The sequence below is a fragment of the Loxodonta africana genome, chromosome 10, assembly GCF_030014295.1.
Source record: "Loxodonta africana isolate mLoxAfr1 chromosome 10, mLoxAfr1.hap2, whole genome shotgun sequence".
NCBI classification, from domain to species: domain Eukaryota; kingdom Metazoa; phylum Chordata; class Mammalia; order Proboscidea; family Elephantidae; genus Loxodonta; species Loxodonta africana.
Genome location: NC_087351.1, coordinates 87,236,251 through 87,254,590, shown reverse-complemented (window position 1 = coordinate 87,254,590; position 18,340 = coordinate 87,236,251). Strand labels below are relative to the sequence as shown.

The 18,340-nt window shown below is 53.3% G+C and overlaps 1 protein-coding gene across 3 annotated transcripts; it reads left to right on the top strand.

Moving 5' to 3' along the window:
- The first annotated feature begins 202 nt into the window (after positions 1-202).
- Positions 203-14,927, top strand: PGF (placental growth factor). Of its 3 annotated transcripts, none has more exons than XM_064292757.1 (7): positions 203-691; positions 1,860-1,899; positions 6,162-6,358; positions 7,178-7,254; positions 9,334-9,363; positions 9,462-9,524; positions 12,227-14,927. In XM_064292757.1, exons 1-7 carry the CDS (start codon positions 617-619, stop codon positions 12,252-12,254), a joined length of 510 nt encoding a protein of 169 aa, XP_064148827.1. In that variant the 5' UTR covers positions 203-616; the 3' UTR covers positions 12,255-14,927. The 3 variants fall into 3 exon arrangements, with proteins under 3 accessions (XP_064148827.1, XP_003408822.1, XP_003408821.1); XM_003408774.4 differs by having other exon boundaries at positions 204-691; positions 1,857-1,899; positions 12,227-14,926; XM_003408773.3 differs by lacking the exon at positions 9,462-9,524 and having other exon boundaries at positions 204-691; positions 1,857-1,899.
- Positions 14,928-18,340: the final 3,413 nt, after the last annotated feature.

The following is an 18,340-nucleotide window of genomic DNA, read 5'->3' as shown; positions in this document are numbered from 1 at the left end:
GACGCCCGACCAGGGTGGCCGACCCGGGAGAGCCCGAGAGGATGGCCCTCTCCGATGGCTGGCACTGATGCTGCCTGGGCCAGCCGGTGCCCAGAGGGAGGCTGCGGGCTGGGCTCCCGCGGGGCGCTGGGATCGTCCACGGGCTGCGGGGTCTGGGCTCGCGGGTCGGGAGCCCCGCCTTGCCCTCCTGGAGCCTCCCCTAGTGGGCGGGGCGGGCCTGGAGCCCCGCCCCGATTCTCAGCCCCGAAACCCAGTCGCGGACAAGCCTCAGTCCCAGAAGGTTGCCGCTGACTGAGGAGGAAACTGCATCTTCAGTCTCCTGCCCAACCGCGAGAGGACCTGGGGTTTCGCTGGACGCCCCACAGACCCCCTCAGGGACCCGTCTGTCCCACACCGCCTCGCCCTGCCGGCCACTCCCCATCAGGTGCCGCAGGGCAGCCTTACCTGCGGGCTCCTGACTCCCAGGGCTTTCAGAGGATGCTCGGGCCCCCGGCGGGGGCCGTGGGGAAGCAGTGAGTGCCCCCACTGGGCTCTTATCCTCTTGTGCCAGGGGCTACCCAGGGGACGAGCATGGTGGTTTTATTTCGGAGCCCCCTGACCTGGGACGTCTGAGAAGATGCCTGCCATGAGGCTGTTCACCTGCTTCCTGCAGCTTCTGGCTGGGCTGGCGCTGCCCGCCGTGCCCCCTCAGGTAAGAACACCCCACCCCAAGTCTGGCTGCCCTGAGCTGCCCACACCCAGCAAGCACTCTAAGCAGGGGCTCTTGCAATGACAGACCCCCTAGGGAGCAGCACCACCGAGGATGTTCCCAGCTCTTCCCAGGAACCAGGTTGGACCTGCATCCCCTGGGAGGACATCTCAGGCTAGGCAGCCCCTCGCTCCAGCCCCTGGAGGCTGTCTTGGCAGGGATGGGGAAGCCACAGAGAAGGGAGAGAGGTTTCCTGTTTGTCCCCTGAGGCCCTGGTGGCTTTGCTAAAAGCATCTCTCCACTAATCCCAGGTGGGTCCCTGGCCTTGTGATCAGGGTCGAGGCCTTGTGACCAGGCAGGCGCCCCCAGGACCTCTGACCTGGCCTGGTTGGGGGGAAGCCGGCTGAAGATACCGGCAGTAGGGAAGCTGGGCCCTGCCCCCATCAGGGTATAGGGCTGAGCTGGGGGCTCCCGGGTGGGCTGGAGACAAGACAAGGGGTCTTAGTGTGTCCTCTCTCCTGGGTGAGTGGCTGGAGGTCCTGAGTGTGGGGCCTGGGAAGTGAGCAGGGCCCTTTTCCCAGGAACTGGGTGAGTCTGGCCGCGAGCCAGCTTGGGCAGTGAAATCCTGACAAAGCCAATGAGCTTCCTTCCCACTGCACTGTTCTGCTGCCCCGGGAGTCCCCAGCCCCGGCCCCAGAGTGGGGTGGGCTGGGCAGCCCCCCAGAGGCTGGGGAGCCCCGCCACCGCCTGCTGGGTGCAGGGCTGGCCAGAGGTGTAACGTTACCAGCTGCACCAGCCCGTGGCGCCACCGCTCCAGCCCCTCGGCTCCCACCAGCTGATCATTTCCCCCTGGGCTCTGGCACCAGGCCAAGGCAGGCTGTACAGGACCCAGCAGAGACTGGACCGAAGGGAGACCCCCGCAGGATTGCAAAATCTCTGGGCTACAGCAGGCAAAAGCCTCCTGCCCTTTTCCAAATGAGGAAACTGAGGCCACAGATGGGCAGGACTCACCAAGGGTCCAGTGGGTTTTTAGTTGCACCTGGAAAGAGGCAGACCCAAGACAGGGCACAGAAAATGTGTGGAGCCAGTGGGAAAAGGGCTCAGAGGGGCCATGGCTTGCAGAGCCCCAAGGTAGCCCCTCTTCATCCCTGCACCTTTCTGTTCACAGCAGTGGGCCTTGTCTGCTGGGAACAGCTCGTCAGAGGTGGAAGGTAAGCTGGCTGGGCTGGGAGCACACCTACTCACCGAGCCCCTCTCCTCTTTCGAGCCCCTCTCCTCTTTCCTCCCAAGCCAAGGCTGAGGATGGGCAGGGACTGGCATGAAGGGTGGGCACAGGCTCATAATAAGTTGAGGAGAGTCTACCAGCTAGACATCCTGGTTGACAAAGTTGGAAGGACCCGAGAGACCACCTTACTGTGACCCAGGGGGCTAGAGTAGGTCTATTTCAGGCCAGGGCTGGGGTTGGACTGCCTGGCTCATAGCCCCTTCCCCAGCATGATGTGAGGAGGCAGAGAGGGTCCCAAAGAGTTGGTCAGGGGCGAGACTGGGGGTCTGGGAGCTGGACTCAGTGGGCAAGCAGTCAAGAGGGTCCGGGAAGGATGAGGGGACCTTTCCAGAAGCCCAGCCCTGACAGAGCTCTGCAGGCATCTGACCAGGCTTTCATTGATTACAAACAGATAGAACATGAGTGAGTCTCGCCCTCCCTGGCCCTTCCACTCCCTGCTCAGGGTTGCATCAAGAGGGAATCTTCAAAGGGCAGCAACGAGATGTTTGCCAAAGAGATATACGTGCAGAAGGCAGGAGGCCTGTACCAGACCCCCAGCCTCACTCCACCCTCCCTAACTCCCTGAGACGTGCAGAGTAGCCACACACCACTGCCGAGGCTTCCCATGGCGCTGTGGGAGAGGGGGCGTGTAGGGACGTGCACACGCACACGCGTGATAGCTGTCTAGGAGCTGGGAACACCCTCTGCAGGCCTGTCAGCCCGCCCACCTGCTCAACAGCCTGCCTCGCAGCCAGCATTTCCTGGGCCTGCCCGTTCTCCTTCAGCCCCTTGGCCCCCTGAGGAGGAGGGGAGGCAGCTGCCGTTAACTTCACTGACCCACCTCCACCCTGGTATGCCCGTTGTGACTGGCACAACGTTATGCTCTCAGGAATTTGGAGAGGGACCCACCCCCACCTCCACCCCATGCCCCTTTTGATGCTTTCAGTATAGTTCAGGCAATAGTTAACAGAGAAGTCTAAGCCTCAGTTTCCTCATCTGTAAAATGGGAGCATTAGAGTCCATGATACCTAAGATTCCTTCTTTTCCTTAGATTATAGGATTTGGTGACTCCTTGGAGGACTCCAGGGATTGGAGTGAGGAAGCATGGAAATGTAGATTTGTTAGGTTAGGTCACCTCACCTGTCATCCTGCTCAACCAGAGAGCCTGTATTGTGGCCAAGAGAAGTACAATGAGCTTCCTCCCCTTACCCCCCACCCCCGTTATCAAAATCTGAAAATGCCACCCCCTCCTGCTAACACAGCAGGGTCCGTATCGAGGGGGAAGGCTTTCCAGCCACAGGCAGTGATTTTTATTATTTTTTAATTCTGTTCTGACCACAAGTCTGTGAAGTAGGAAGGCATTGGCATCTATCTCCACATTTCATTTTATAGATGAAGAACCTGAGACTCAGAGAGGCCTGAAGTCTCCGACACTTCCCCCTCCTTGTGTCTGTGGCAGAGCCCAGTGCGCAGCACCAGGCTCCTGATGGTTCAGGGTGTCCCTCGTGGCAGGCTGGCTGTGTGCCCCGCTACCAGTGACTGTGGGGAGGACACCTGCCAGGCTCGGGCCAGTGGCCAGCAGCTCTGTCCAGCCCTGTGGCCTCTCCCTATTGGCTTCCTCAGGAACTTGCTCTCAGGATTAAACTTCTTGGGCTTCTCTCTCCCGGGTGGTAGACAGCTGGGGCCAGATGGGAGGCTCAACCACAGGGCTGGTGAGAGAGCTGAGAGCCCACTTGTGGCCCCAGAGGTGGCAAGGCTCCTGACTGGGCCACAGCCTCCCACTCCCCTCGCCCCACCCCTGTCTCTGGAGCAGGTCTGGGGCCAGAGGAAGTGCTCTCAGGAGCAGCTGAGCAGAGTCTTCCTGCGGGGCTCAGCCCACATCTGGAGCGGTCACCGGCTAGCTCCCTCAGCCGGCCCCTCGCCCAGCCCCCTCTCTTTCTCCCACATACCCAACAGGGCCTCAGGGGTTAGATTGCCCTCTTTCCTGGTGGCTGCCAGGTAAACCAGCCCCAGCCCACCTCCCTCTCGGCCGTCCCCAACACAGGCTGCCCGGGAAGTGCTGGGTCTCAGGACTTCAGGACCCTGGAGCCTGGGTCCTGCTGACAGTCTGCATGGCCGGGGGTGGGTGTGAGAAAAGAAAATTCCTTCTTCTGTTGCCAAGGCTGAGCCGGCTCTGCTTAACCTGGCTGTGGCCCCGGCAGCCCAGCTGGGTGGGCGTCTGTTTATGTGATGATAGGGGCTGGGGTGCCCCTTCTTTGCCGCTGTCCCCCTCCCTGAAGGCTGGTCCCAGGGCAGGGACCCGGCCTTCTGTGGCTCTTTGGCGGCTGGCTATTCCTCCGCTGTTATTTATGTTTTCCAAGAAGGAGATTAAACGCCCAGAGTCTCATCAGTGCTCATGAAGATTTTAGACTAAACACATAGCTTGTGGAGTTGACTATAGGAGGGTGCCGTATTGCAAAAGCAGGCTTCCCCTGGCTTCAGGGCTGCCTTTGGAGAGAGAGGCCTTGTTTCCCACTTGGGTGCAGGGGCGGTGTCCCAGGGACCTGGAGAGGTGGAGTCAGGGGAGGCCTCTGGGGCCCCTTCCCAGCCCCGGCCCAGCCCTAGTGTCCCCTAAGCAGAGCAAGGCAGAATGGAGCAGCAGACACCCAGATAAGCACGGTTTATTGCCTCTAGCTGCCTTGGCCAGCTCCATGTGGACGTACTGCCTCCTGGGTATTTTCCACCGGCTTGCAGCCTTTCCCAAGGGCCTCTGCTAGAGCTGAGGCTTATTTTTCCTCTGAGATTAGCCTGGGTCTCACATCCTCATAGGCTCAGTAGAATGGACTTTGGCCCTTTCTGCTTCCTAGGAAGGGCCATGCAGAAGTGAGGGGCTGCTAGGAGAGGCCATTACTCTATGGCAGAGATTGCAGGGTCTCTAGGTGACCTGGTTCCCCTGTCCTTACCCAACAGCTGGGGATGACCGTCAGGTGTGGGCAGGATGACCCAGGGCAGGACAGGTTTCTCTACCCATGATCTCAAGGCTGGGCTGAGTTGCAGTCTGCCTGCCATAGCTGGAGAGATCTTAGCAACCATCTGTTCCCAAGCTTCTTCTCTTTCTCCAGGCGAGGAAACGGATATGCCCAGAAAGGTTTAGTGACCTCCCCAAGGTCACACAGCCAGTGTAGGGCCTGGGCTAGAAGCCAGGTCTCCTGGCTCTGGCCACTCACTTCCTTTGTGCCTGTTTGGGACCTGGCCCCAGGCCTTCCCCTGAAGGAGCAGGGGCTTTTGAAAGATTCCAGATCAGCCCACAAAAGATCCCGTTCACAACCACCAGGGCATTGTGGGGGCTGGGGGTGTTCCTGCTAATTCTCAGTGAACTCTCCTCTGATCAGTCAGTAATTACTTAGCCTGTGTTTACTGGACGCCTCTGTCCCTGTCCACACAGAGGCTCGATTTGGTTGTAAAGGAGATAAGAGCTACCAATGACTGAGATAAGGCAAGCTCTTGGGACCATGTTACGTTCAAGGGGGGAACATCTGTTCATGCCAGAATGTTGGAGAAGCCTTCACAAAGGAGGTGGGAGATGGGCCTGGAGAAACAAGGGGTAGAATTTGGATAGAAATGGACCACGAAGAGCACGAGCCCAAAGGTGGGAATTCCAGTGGTACTGCCCCAGCTCAGCGTGAGGGCTGGTTGGATGAAAATGGGGAGTCAGAGTGGGGCACACTGCTTGAATGAGGTTGTGTTGCCAGGCAGAGGACTTGGCATTTAGTAGAGCAGAAAATAGGGGAGCCAGAGAAGGTTTTTGAGAAGAAGACTAAGGGGAAGGCCAGTCCTCCTTGGGGAACCCAGAACTGACTGGTTTCTGCAAGTTCCCTAAGACGGAGGAGGCACCAGGTCAGGCCTGAGAAAGATCCAGAAGGGCTTGGGAGCTGCCAGGGGCACACTCCTTGGAGCCCCAGGAGCATTGAGGCAGGCTGTGGTACCTGAGATGAGACTAGAGCAGAGAGCTTGGTACACTAAGTCATTCCGTTCTACTGGGATTTCCATCCAGCACATGAGCTAAGGGCCCAACCGTCATCCTCAGAGGGGTCACATCATGACCTCAGAGCAGGGGAAGCTCAGAGGGCTGGCTGGAAGCTTCCTGGGGGAGGGGGACTTGGAGCCAAGTCTGTGGCTTGGGGACAGGGTCTACCCTGGCCTGATCCAGCCTTCTGTGCCTCTGTGCAGTGGTGCCCTTCCAGGAGGTGTGGGGCCGCAGCTACTGCAGGGCCCTGGAGAGGCTGGTGGACATCGTGTCTGAGTACCCCAGCGAGGTGGAGCACATGTTCAGCCCATCCTGCGTCTCCCTGCTGCGCTGCACCGGCTGCTGTGGTGACGAGAACCTGCACTGTGTGCCCGTGGAGACGGTCAACGTCACCATGCAGGTACGGAGGGGCTGCACACGCCTCCCCACGCCCCGTCGCCCACACCCTGCTCAGAGGGCCACAGAGCCCGGCCCCTCCAGGGGACCCAGAGGGAAGAGGCCAGACCCAGGTCGCAGGACTGGAACCTGCCTCCCAGGCCAGTGTTCTCACCAACCCTGCACCGTGCCCTCCTCCTGAGCCCTGTCCCGGCTCTAAGCCACTCGCCAACACCCTGGTGAGTCCTGTTCAAGTTTAGCCTATCCCAAGGCCCAGCAGGTTTAAAAATGCTCTAGTGGAAGCTGAAAAAGAAATCTGCTCATATTAAAGAAGGCCTTGTTTATGCCGAATAGTCCCTGGGTGGTGCAAATAGTTAAGCATTAGGCTGCTAACCAAAAGGTCGGTGGTTCGAATCCACCCAGAGCTGTCTCAGAAGAAAGCCCCAGTGATCTGCTTCCAAACAGCCAGCCACTCAAAACCTGTGGAATGTAGTTCCCCTCAGAACCGAATCCATGGCAACTGGCTTGGTTTTTTCCTTCCTGGTTTATACTGGGAGGTCCTGGAACCTTTTCAAGCAAGCTCATTTCTGGAGCTTTACACACACACACAGGTTTGTTATTCATCTTTTGAGAGCTGCCCAGCACTGTGCCCTGCACTTTATGAAAGTTGCCTCACTCAGTCCTTTGAGGCAGGTGCTATCCTCATTTTACAGTCGAGGATGTTGAGGCTTAGAGATGTTGTTTCACTTGCTTGGAACCATCCAGCAGGAGAGAGGGGGAGAGTGGGCTGCTGGAAGCCCACGGGCCACCCCCAAATCCAGGCATCCGTTTTCTCTCCCCGCAGCTCCTAAAGATCCGCTCTGGGGACCCGCTCTCCTATGTGGAGCTAACGTTCTCTCAGCACGTGCGCTGCGAGTGCAGGTAGGTCCTAGCCGTTGGGAGCAGGGGCAGGCCCCCACACACCTGGAAGCCTCAAGGAAGGTGGGCAGACGCCTGGCTGCCCATCCCTGCGGTAGGCCGTACTTCCTTCCTGGCTGAGGGAAATCAGGGACCCACTCCGAGGCATTCGGTGGTAGCTGCCTTTCATTTCATCCTTGACCCCAGCCGGTTTTGCCTGGGGAGGTGCTCCCACTGGAATACAGCTGCTGAGACACCACAGGGGAAGAAGGGTCTAGGGGCACGTCCTTCCTCCCCCACCTGAGATGGAAGGCAGTTGCCATAGGCTGCTGAAAGAGGCACCAGGAGGCAAAGACATTGCAAGTCCGGACTTCCTTCTGGACCAGGCTGTGTGCCTGCGGGAGTAGTGAGACTGGGCTGAGGAGCAGAAAGAAGGACTAGGCCTGGTGGGAGGAAAGGGGTGGAAGAAAGGAGGCATTGTGGTTTCTTTGAAGTCGGGGACCCTACCCCACAGAAACTCTGACCAGCACCAGCCTTGCTACCTGTGCCCAGGGGCACTTTGAACCTTAGCTACCAGGAACAGCAGACCTGGCACTGCCAACCAGGTTCAGGGAAGAGAGAAATGAGCTGAGACGCTGCTTCTGGTGCCACTGGGCTGTTAACAGAGGCACCAGACTGGAGAGCCCTAGCCTTATCTTGGCCAGGAAGAGGGGGAACTAACATTTGTGCCTAGCCCCACCACTTTAATGTGCCTTCTCATTTATTCACCAAATGTTTATTGAGCACCTGCTGTACGCCAGACACTTGGGATACAGCGGTGAGCAAGATAGACAAGGTCCCTGCTCTCGTAACAATCTTAGGAGGTAGGTACTATCGTCCTCCCAGTTTTATAAGTGAGGAAAGCGAGGCTTGGTAGAGTTATATGATTTTCCACAGCTACTAAGTGTGACAGGAGGGTTCGAACCCCGGCCCATCTAACCCCTAAGCCTGCCCTTTTTCACACTACTTCTCATGGCCACTACCACATTCTCCAAGAGCCCCAGGACTGTCTTGGGCTTGGCCCTGCCTAATGTTCAGGACTCTGGCAGCCCCTTTTGGCCCTCAGCCAGCTGCAGGCCCTCTTCACTGTGCCACTGTTAGGAACTCTGCCTCAATTCCTTTCCTTCTGCCGCTTCCAGTCAGGGCTTAGCCATGTAACAGTAGTTCAGTAATGAACCCTCCCAACCAATGCTGGATGGTAATTTTTAACCTTCTACATCACCTTTGCCCTCGTAGCCACTCTGTTGGGGCAGGCAGAGAAAGAGACTGAGGCTCCGAGAGTGCCCTGACTTGCCCAGGATGGCAGAGACACAACCAGGACAGCCCCAAGGGGCCCTGGTACTCTGCTCTGGCTCCCCAGAGAGACAGCCAGCCTGGCACAGTGTTCACCGTCTCTGAAACCAACTCATACCATGCTGCCCTGTGTCTCCATCCACTATTCCCAGGGAAGACTGAGGCCCGTCCCCTTCCAATGGGCCAGGCAACAAGAGACATCTTTCTTCTGTCTTCTGGGCCAACAGCCATGGCTCTGGGAGGCAGATCCAGGACATGCCTGGTGACTGCGTGGCTGTGCTCACCTTCCCTCACACTCTCATGCACTCTCGGCACACATTCCCCAGGGCGGCTGTGCACTGACAGGCAGTCTTACCTGGCAGCAAGGCAACCATCCCCTGGTTCATGGCCAGGCCTGTCATTTACCATCCTTGAGGAAACACCCAGTATGTACCTGGAAGGCAGGGCAGGAGCAAGGAAAGGAAGTGAACAGAGATGGGCCTAGTGGAACAATGGAGAACAGACTCAGATTTCATGTCAAGAAGCTGAGGAGTGTATAAGGGAGTGGAAAGAGCCCCAGGAAACTAGAGTGGGGTCCCCAGAAACTAGAGAGGGAGCCAAAACCTAGAGGCCCTTGGCCTCGCTTCCCTCTCTAGCTCCATGCCACCCCCTAGTGGCCCCAGTGCTAACTTTAGAGCCAGGACACAGGATGTCTATGGGGAGGTGCAGGGGCAACAGGGAGCCCCACTTACTGCTTTTCTGCTTCTCCTCTGCCCCTCTCTGTTTTCCCAGGCCCCTGCGGGAGAAGATGAAGCCAGAAAGGTAAGTGGTCTGGCCGGGGCTGGGGCTATTCCTGCCAGCCCCTGTCCTAGCATGGGGGCCCCCAGCCACCTTGTCCTGACGCTTTTGGCTTATTGCAGGAGGAGACCCAAGGGCAGGGGGAAGAGGAAGAGAGAGAAGCAGAGACCCACAGACTGCCACCTGTGAGTGTGCGGGGAGCCCAGGGATGGCAAGGAGGCTGGGCCATAGGGGAGCCCCCGCTCTGCTGGCAGGGGTCAGTCACCTGGGAGGGGAAAGGCAAGGCTCAGGGCAGTCTTGGGGCCAGAACACGGAGCTGCACCTCCTGGAGATTTTAGGGCCCAGGAAGCATCAGGGACCTTGGCTCTTGTCCTGCTTCTCCTTGCACGTGGCCTTGAGCAAATCTTTTCACTTTTCTGAGCTCAGTTTTTTCTCCCTGTGTAGAATGAGGGGCGGGAGCCTGCCAAATGTTCACTAGGTGCCAGGTACTTCAGTGAACGACACAAATAAGATTTCTGCCCTTACAGTGCTTATATTCATTCTATTGAGAAAATTCTAGCAACTGAAAACTTATCTGAGGTTACTTCTAAGCAGCCCCGGGGGAAGGTGCAATTCCCCCACTGGGTCCCAGGGGGTTCTTAGGATCCCCTTGCTGCTTCCTCTTCCCCTCCCCATGTTACCTGCCCATCTTGGCTTTTCACCTGGGGACAGCAGGCTGGCGTCGCAGGCCTGAGTGTGGCTGGGAGAGAAGGATTAGAGAAGGAAAACCCCAATCCAAATCTGTAAGGGTAAAGAGTAAAAACAGAGGAAGAGATATTTCACTTGTATCGTAAGTCCATCACACTACAAGTTCACCTTCAGGGGCAAAGGTCTCTCCCAGTTCTAAGACTCCAGGAAGTCATTTCATACTGTGGGAGTGGAGCTACCCAAGTCCTGCCCCTGCCTCTGCACAGACTGAGACACACCACCACACATACGTCTGTGAAGGTGGGGACTCTCTCCCCTGGGCCCAAGTGGTGATTCGAGGAAGGTGCTGGCACTGAAGTCAACACAGGCCCACCCTGGGCTGGGCAGCCTCGATGCAATTTGTCCCATGGCCCTATTTCCCAGGACAGCAGTCTTCAAACATTTTATTCAGGAACCTCTTAACAGAGTTGCAAAAAACTATATGCTCTCCTGCTCATTTTAAAGTTGGCCTTAAACCTTTTCATCATAATTATAAACAATTGCAAAGGATATAATTACTGGTCTATTATGAACATTAATATTTTAATCTAAAGCTATTACATAACTCTTCAGATATGTCCTACGGCACCTATATGTGACCCTCATCTAATACTCACCATCATCCAGTTTTTAAAATGTGAGCAGCAGCAACCCCCCAAAATATATGAACACCTCTTTAATAGTTGCAATTGGGTATTCACATTGCTTCTTTTTTCCTTGAACTTGTATTTCCACTTCACTTCACCCACAGAATTTCAGCCTCATTTAATATATTTTTAATGCTAAAAATCTTTTATTTATCGCCTTATCATATTCCTCTGCCACAAAAATGGTATATACATTGGAATTATTTTAGATTTCCTGTGAGCGTAAAGCTCTGAGTTAAAATGTCTTTGGAATGAATTGTCAGAATAATGAGTAGTAGTACCAACTGATCCAAGCAGCACACATGTTAAACAGAGAGGAGAATCTTCCTGGGAAAGCACCTCAATGAGGTGGACGTAGACTGTTCTTTTCCATTAGTTACTGTGCCCATTAGTGAGCGTGACATCCCACCAGACTGAGAGAGAATTCAGCATTAATTTTACTCCTGTTTATCATTATTTATAGATGAAAAGTTTGAGAAACCTTGTTCACATAAATAAGTACATTGAGACTGGAAGGAGTTTTGTTTTATCAACATCACTCAGTTACTTGGTTTTCTTCCAAGTTACTTGCCAAAGAACTCATAGTGATCTGCCAGTAAAAATTATTTTTAATGATTCGAACTGCCGATCATTTGGTTAGCAGCCGTAGCACTTAACCACTACGCCACCAGGGTTTCCTTTAATGATCTGTTAGCTGACAATTCGGTTACGTTGTTCTTCAGTTTTGTTGAAAGACTTGGAAACCACCCGACTTGCAAAAGTCTTAGTTACCCTGTCATTGGCCATATTTCCTTTCTCAACATCTACACCCAGCAATAGCTCAAATTGTTCCTTCGTTTTGTGTTTCTGAATATTTTTACCTTGGGGCAAAGCGCTGTAACAGGATTTGAAATGGGGAAGATGTCTTATTTTCTTTCTAAAAGGAGAAGGGCACAGGGAAGGAGATTGTGAGGAAGATGACCCCAGGCACTTTCTGACGCAGAGAGTTTTAAGACAGAGTAGGTACAGAGGCTGCAAATGGATTTCTTTAAAACTATCAGGACCCAGGTACCCATTGGACAATCTTCATGTATGTCCAGGGGCACATGTATCCCCGATTGAAGACTTCTGTCCTAGGGTAGCCAGAGGCATCATAGCACAAAGTCAGATTTGGGTTCAAATCTTCACTCTGCCACTGAGAAGCTATGTGACCTTGGGCAAGTTTCTTAACCTCTCTGAGCCTCAGCTTCCTTATCTGTGAGAGGAGGATAACAACAGTGTCTTCCTCGTGGCTGTTGTTAAAGGTAAATGAGACAGTGCTCAGTACAGGGCTAGGCACCTGGGTAAGTGCTTGGCAAAGGGTAGCTCCTACCTAGCTTCTTGTTGCCTCCATGCAAGCAGGGACCCAGGAGTGCTGCATCTTCTCCACGCTCCCTGTCCAAGCTTTCCCTGTGGGTCTGTCCCCTCTCCCATAGGAGGGGACCCCAACCTCCACCATGTGCTGATACCCCCCGTCTGTGTTTGGTCTCTGGCAGGTGTGGCAATGCTGTCCCCCGGAGGTAACCAGCCCGTCGGAGGAGAGAGAGGAGGAGAGAGACCCCACTCCCGGCTCGTGTATTTATTACCGTCACACTCAGTTACCTACCTGCTGGCACCTGCCCCCTATTTATTAGCCAATTGTATCCCTGCTGAATGACTCGCTCCTTCCAAGATGAGGGACAGGGACGGACAGGACCCTCAGGAATTCAGTGCCTTACACAGAACGTGAGAGAAAGAAAGAAGATGGCTATGGACCTGTGGATGCTTCAGCTTGAGAAGAAGCAAGACGTGTGGTCTTGTGAGGGGCAACCAGGCTCCAGAGGCCCTGGAGATCTCCAGGGGGCCTGAGGAGGGACTCACTGCCTGTTCCTGGGCCTCGGACTCTGCATGGACAAGCAGCCCTTGCTTTGGGAGCTCCTGGTCATGTGCGGGGTGGAGGAGCCTGCTCTGAGGCTGCATGGCCCTGGCTGGGTGGGAAGGTGGGAAGGCTGGAGGTGGTCTGGCTGCTTCCTCCCCTTCCTGACAGCAGCTCTTCACCCTGGAGGCCAGAACATTCAGCTCTGAGAGAACAGTGGTTGCCTGGGGTCCCCTGCTGCTCCTTATCCCCTTATGGTCTCTTCTTGCATTTGTCACTGCTTGTGCTGGGACTTTTTTCTTTCTGGCCAAGGCACCACCAAGCTGCCCCTCACAGGGACACAGGCAAAGAGTGGGCCCTGGGCTGGACAAGGAGTGGCCCAGCCAATGGGGATGGGGTCACTGAGGGGAGGGCCTCATGTGTTCTAGCCCAATGGCATGTGGCAAGGGGAGCAGGTTCCCTGAGGACCCCACACAAGCTGCCCCTGCAGAGCCGTCTGACTGCCAAGCCAGGTTCTCTTGAATAAAGTATTCTAGTCTGGAAACAGCTTACCAGGGGAGTGTGTCTGCTGAGGCGGTGGGCAGTAGTGGAAAATGGAAGCAGGACAAAGACATCATGGGGAAAATGGAAAAAAAGCACGAGTTGTCTGAGCCTCAGTTTCCTCGTTTGAAAAATGTGACCAGAAATAGCACCCACCTCATCAGGTTGTGAGAAAGTACATCACAGTGTATGGCAATACGTTAGTTTTCTCCTCTCTCCCTCCCTCCCTTTGACAACTGAGGAAACTGAGGCCCAGAAAGGTGAAATGGCTTTCCTGAGACCTGAGAGAGCCAAAAGAACCCTGAACTGGAAGGCAGAGGCCTGGGCTTTGTCCCTAACTCACCAAGTGACATTGGATTTCCCTCTGCCTCAATGTTTCATCTCTAACATGAGGCTTAGCTAGATACCCCTTTGATTTTGGCATGCTGAAATTCAAAAGGGGCCCAGGCTCAAGTCTCAGTGGCCCTGGAGTGGCCTCAGGGTAGCTCAGGCCTGCTCCTGTGGCATTCTGTGGTGTTTTCTTCCTAGCTGCTTTAGTCAAAACCCTGGGCTCCGCTCCTCCCCCAACAAGGAGCTCCCAAGAGGTAGTCTTGTCTCCAAAGTTGGGGAGAGGCCTGGTCCCAGTCACCTGGAACACCATCAAATTCAAGCACACAGTCCCTTTCCCCTTCCCCCAGGGCTGCCCCACACCCAGCCCAGTGCCCAGCTCTCCAGACCCAGAGCAAGTGAGGCTCCCAGGCCCTTTAGGGAGGATGTCCTGGCCTGAGCCCCAAAGGACTGAATTGCAATATCCTCAGCTTGTTCAGGTTGCCAGAGGCGTGGAGCCTCAGATGCTGCTCAGTTTGTTCTTCCCTTTTACCTTCCATCTTCCTCTCTCTTCCTCCTTAATGCCTTGGCATAGAACAGCGACAAAAAATACTCTAATTTTTTTTTGTTTTTAGTCTAAACCATTTACTATCAGACTGCCTGCAAGGTGTGTACACGTGCCTTTTTATGATGCGTGTGTCAGTGAGGAAGGGGTTCCCCCCCTCTCCTCTGCCCTGCTTCCTCATTTGAGCTGCTCAGACAAACCCGCAGGCACCCAGGGGAACAGGGGTCAGCCTTGGGCTTTGGAGGGAAGACACGAATAGTCCAGTGGGGTGGGGTGGCCTTGCTGAGGCAGCTGCCCTTGGTGACCTGTTCACTGAGGCCTGGGGTCTCCTGGAGGATGCTCTGGTCAGAATGTGCTTCTGGCTGGTGATCACAGAGGGGGTGTGGTCAGCCCCGGGGGACATTCACTTCGCAGAAGAAATGCACTTTCACTCTTGCTTCTCCCCTCTTTGGCCACAGCTGTTGTGAGCTGGGAGCTGCAGGCTTTGACCAACTGAGAGCTGAGAAGAGCAACCTCATCCCTTGGCCAGGCCTCTGGCTCAGTCCCAGGGACCCCAGTCCAGCCTCTATAACATCTCCAAGACTCAGCTCCACAGGGTCAGCTAGATGGAAGTCAGCTTCCATGAGCCCCCACCCTACCCCCGAAAAGACCTCTGAAGAGGGCTAAACAGACACCAGGGGAGCACCTGAAGGCAGAAGCAAAAATCTGCACTCATGGCCAGAGGCCTCCCGGCAGGAACAAGTAGGAAAGGAACTGACAGGCTTATTTGACCATGTCTGCAGCCCATTCAGATAATTTAGGCTCCAAAGGACCCTTTTCCTTTGTTCATCATTTATTTATGGATCACCACCTATATTCTAGACACTGTTCTGGGCGCTAAGTTTCCAAGGAAGAATCAAACACAAAAGGACCCTGCTCTCATAGAGCTTGCATTTGAGTGGAGGAGAAAGACCATAATCCTGTATTATTTGGTGGGTCTTTTCAGTTGTTTGAATTGGTGATTGGAGCCAGTGCTAAGGAGAAAGGGGTCCTGAGTAGCCCACATTCTTAAAAAAAAACACAAAAACCAAAAACACATTTGCCTATAGGATTTATTAAGAGGTGGCTGAAGCAATTCTGCTACCCCTAAACATCACACCAGTATTGATTTCCTTATTCCCCACAAGCAGAAGAACAGGAGGGTGGGAGTGAGAGAGAAGGGAATGGGCTCACAGGAGTCTTGGGTGGTTGGCCCATTTCCTTCCCCTCCTTGGCACTGCATTTGCTGTTCAGATTAGCCCATGTGCTATCTGAGTGGGGAGCTGGGGGTGGAGAATTGGAGAGTGGCAGAAAGACAGAGAGAGGGCCCATTCAGCAGGAGTTCCCCATGGGTCAAGTAGACATGACAGAAAGTGAATCACCATGAGCTGCCTTGTTCAAGCTCTACCAAGGGGACGTCCTGCAGGTAAGGAGACCTCACAGGCTATAGGCAGTAGGGTATAGGTTGGGGCAAGAGCTAAGTGGGGGGTATAGAGCTGGAGAGGACCGCCTATATCAAGGAACTGTGCTGTGGTGGCCCTGCCGCATGCTCATGGGAGAGTTGGCATGTGGGTGCCTATCATGCAAGCACATTCATCACCAGAGAAGAAATGGCCACAGCTGAGAGGGACTTTTCCCCAATCTTTCCTAAATGACCCTGTGTAAAAGAAAAGAAAGGAGTAGGGAAAGGGAAGAGAGGAGTACAAGACCGTGTCCCTTTCCACTTCCTTGGCCCAAATCTAGGCCATGCCTGGAATCAAGAACGGGATTAGTCTTAAATTGGATGGACCAACCTAGATGAAATCAAAGTGATGGGAACAGTAGAAAATCTGCCCAAGATGCCATTAAGGGGCAAGGAGAATCTACATAGTTCACCTGGAAGCAGTGATGGGAGAAAAAGAATGGTTTGTTTGTACCCCACAGTTTGTTCAATAAGCAAATACACATGTAAATGCATAAATTAATAACTAAAGTCAGGCAATGGTTTTGGCATATTATAGATGATCTTGAAATTTTTGGCATTCCTCTTGAGAGGTGAAGTCTATTTTCCCTCCGTTTGAATCTGAATTGGACTGGGCCTGCTTTAATCAATACAGTATAGAAGAAGGGACCTTATAATGGTCCAAAGCCTAAATTTCATGAGGACTAGAAGCTTCTTCTTTGGACTCTTGAAACCCTGAGCTGCCATGTAAGAAATCCAGCTACTCTGAGGCCAACATGTTGGTGGGGAAGCCCAACGTAGTCATAGAGAAATGTGAGAAGAGAAAGAGATGCTGAGTCATCCCCCCACTGCTCCAGCCTCTAGCCATTAGAGTCATCTCAGCTGAGGCCCCAGACATTATGCAGCAGGGACAAGCTGTATCCACTGTGCCCTGTTTGATTTCCTGGCCCACAGAATCTTGAGATATAACAATAAATAATCGTTTTGGAGCAGTTTGTTATGCAGCAATAGGTAACCGGAACAGAAAATAAGGGAAGATAATGAGATAGTGTTTGGGGGCAGGTACCCTAGGTCATGAAAGGCCTCTCTATGGAGGTGACATTTACGGCGAAGCCTGAAAGACAAGAAGGAGCAGGTCATGTGAAGATCAAGTGTAAGAACACTCCAAACAGAGGACACAGTTGATGCAAAGGTCCAAAAGGAATCTCTCTGTGGCTGGAGCATGTTGGGCAAGGGAGGAAGTGATGTTAGATAGGTAGGGGCCAGATCATGAAGGGTTTTTTGCAGCCAGGGATTTTGTTATAATGTGAGGGAAACCATTCGAGGTTTCAAGTTGTGGAGTGAAGTGACCTAGGGAGATTGCTCTGGCCACCATGTGGAGAATAGACTCTAGAGGGCATAAGAATGGAGGTATAAATATCACTTAGAAGACTGGTGAATCCAGGTAAGCAATTACGGTAGCTTGATCTAGGAAGTAGTACTGGGGATAGAGAGAAGTAAATAATTTAGTCTTAATTGTAGACTTCGGCTGGCTACCCTGATTACTTATTTATTCATGAGCAACTTTGGGGTCTCCTAGGACCAGGCACTTTGTAAGAGACTCATGTGTGACGGGACAAAATACGTTAGCATGTGAAAGTCTTCCCAGTTTCCCCATCTGCTGAAGAAAATTCTATTCTACAAGAAGTGGAGAGAGTAAGAAGAGCAGTGTCAGCTGGAGAGGTTAAGTTGTACTACGTAAGAAGTAAGAGAGAGAAGGCAAGCTGAGAGAGTGTCTTAGTCATCTAGTGCTGCTATAACAGGAATACCATAAGTGGATGGCTTCAACAAAGACAAATTTATTATTTCACAGTCTAGTAGGCTACAGGTCCAAATTCAGGGCATTGGCTCCAGAGGAAGGCTTTCTCTTCTCAGCTCTGGAAGAAGGTCCTTGTCGAGGAGCTTCTCAGTACAGGGACCCCAGGTCCAAAGGACGTACACTTCTGCTTTTCATTCTTGGTAGTATGAAGTCCCCATATCTCTCTGCTTGCTTCTCTCTTTTATATCTTGAAAGAGATTGGCTTAAGACACTGTGTAATCTTGTAGATCTCATCATATAACTGCCACTAATCCATCTCACTACATCATACTGATAGAATTTACAACACATCGGGAAATCACATCAGATGACAAAATGGTAGACAATCGTACAATACTGGGAATCATGGCCTAGCCAAGTTGACACATATTTTGGGGGAACACAATTCAATCCATGACAGAGAGGGAAAGAAACAACAGGCTTCAGGGAGAAGGAGTTTGGGGTTTGGCTGTAGTGCATCTGATGATGTAAGACAATTTGCGGAGTGAAGGAAGGGCTTTTGGGAATGCTGCTATGCTTTCCAAATGCTGAAGCTCTTATGTTCTTTGAGAGATGCTCAATCAAGGGGACACCAGGCAGAGACTGAACCCTGTGGAGCACCTGGATCAATTAGGGTTACACAGAGATAAATAAGACATAGTCTCTGACCTTAAAAGTTCACATGTAGTGAGAGGAATCAAATATACACAGGTAATTATAGAAGGCAAAAAGAACATATATTTTAAGAAAATGCAAGTGGCCTGCTACTAGAGAAATTTGAGAAAGGAGAGAATGACTTACACCTGGGGAAAATCAGGGAAAGTTTTGCAAAGTTGGTGGCATTTGAGCTGTGACTTGAGGAATAGGGCGGGTAAGGTATGCCAGGTAGAGACAACCCATTAACAAAGACCCAGAGGTGGGAAAACAGGTAGCCGTACAGGGATTTAAAGTGTCAGTTTGGCTGATGCTTAAGGCATGTGAAGTGGAAGAGTGATTGATAAGGCTGGAAGGCAGACTGGGCACTAGATGCCTCACTAGGGAGCTGGAG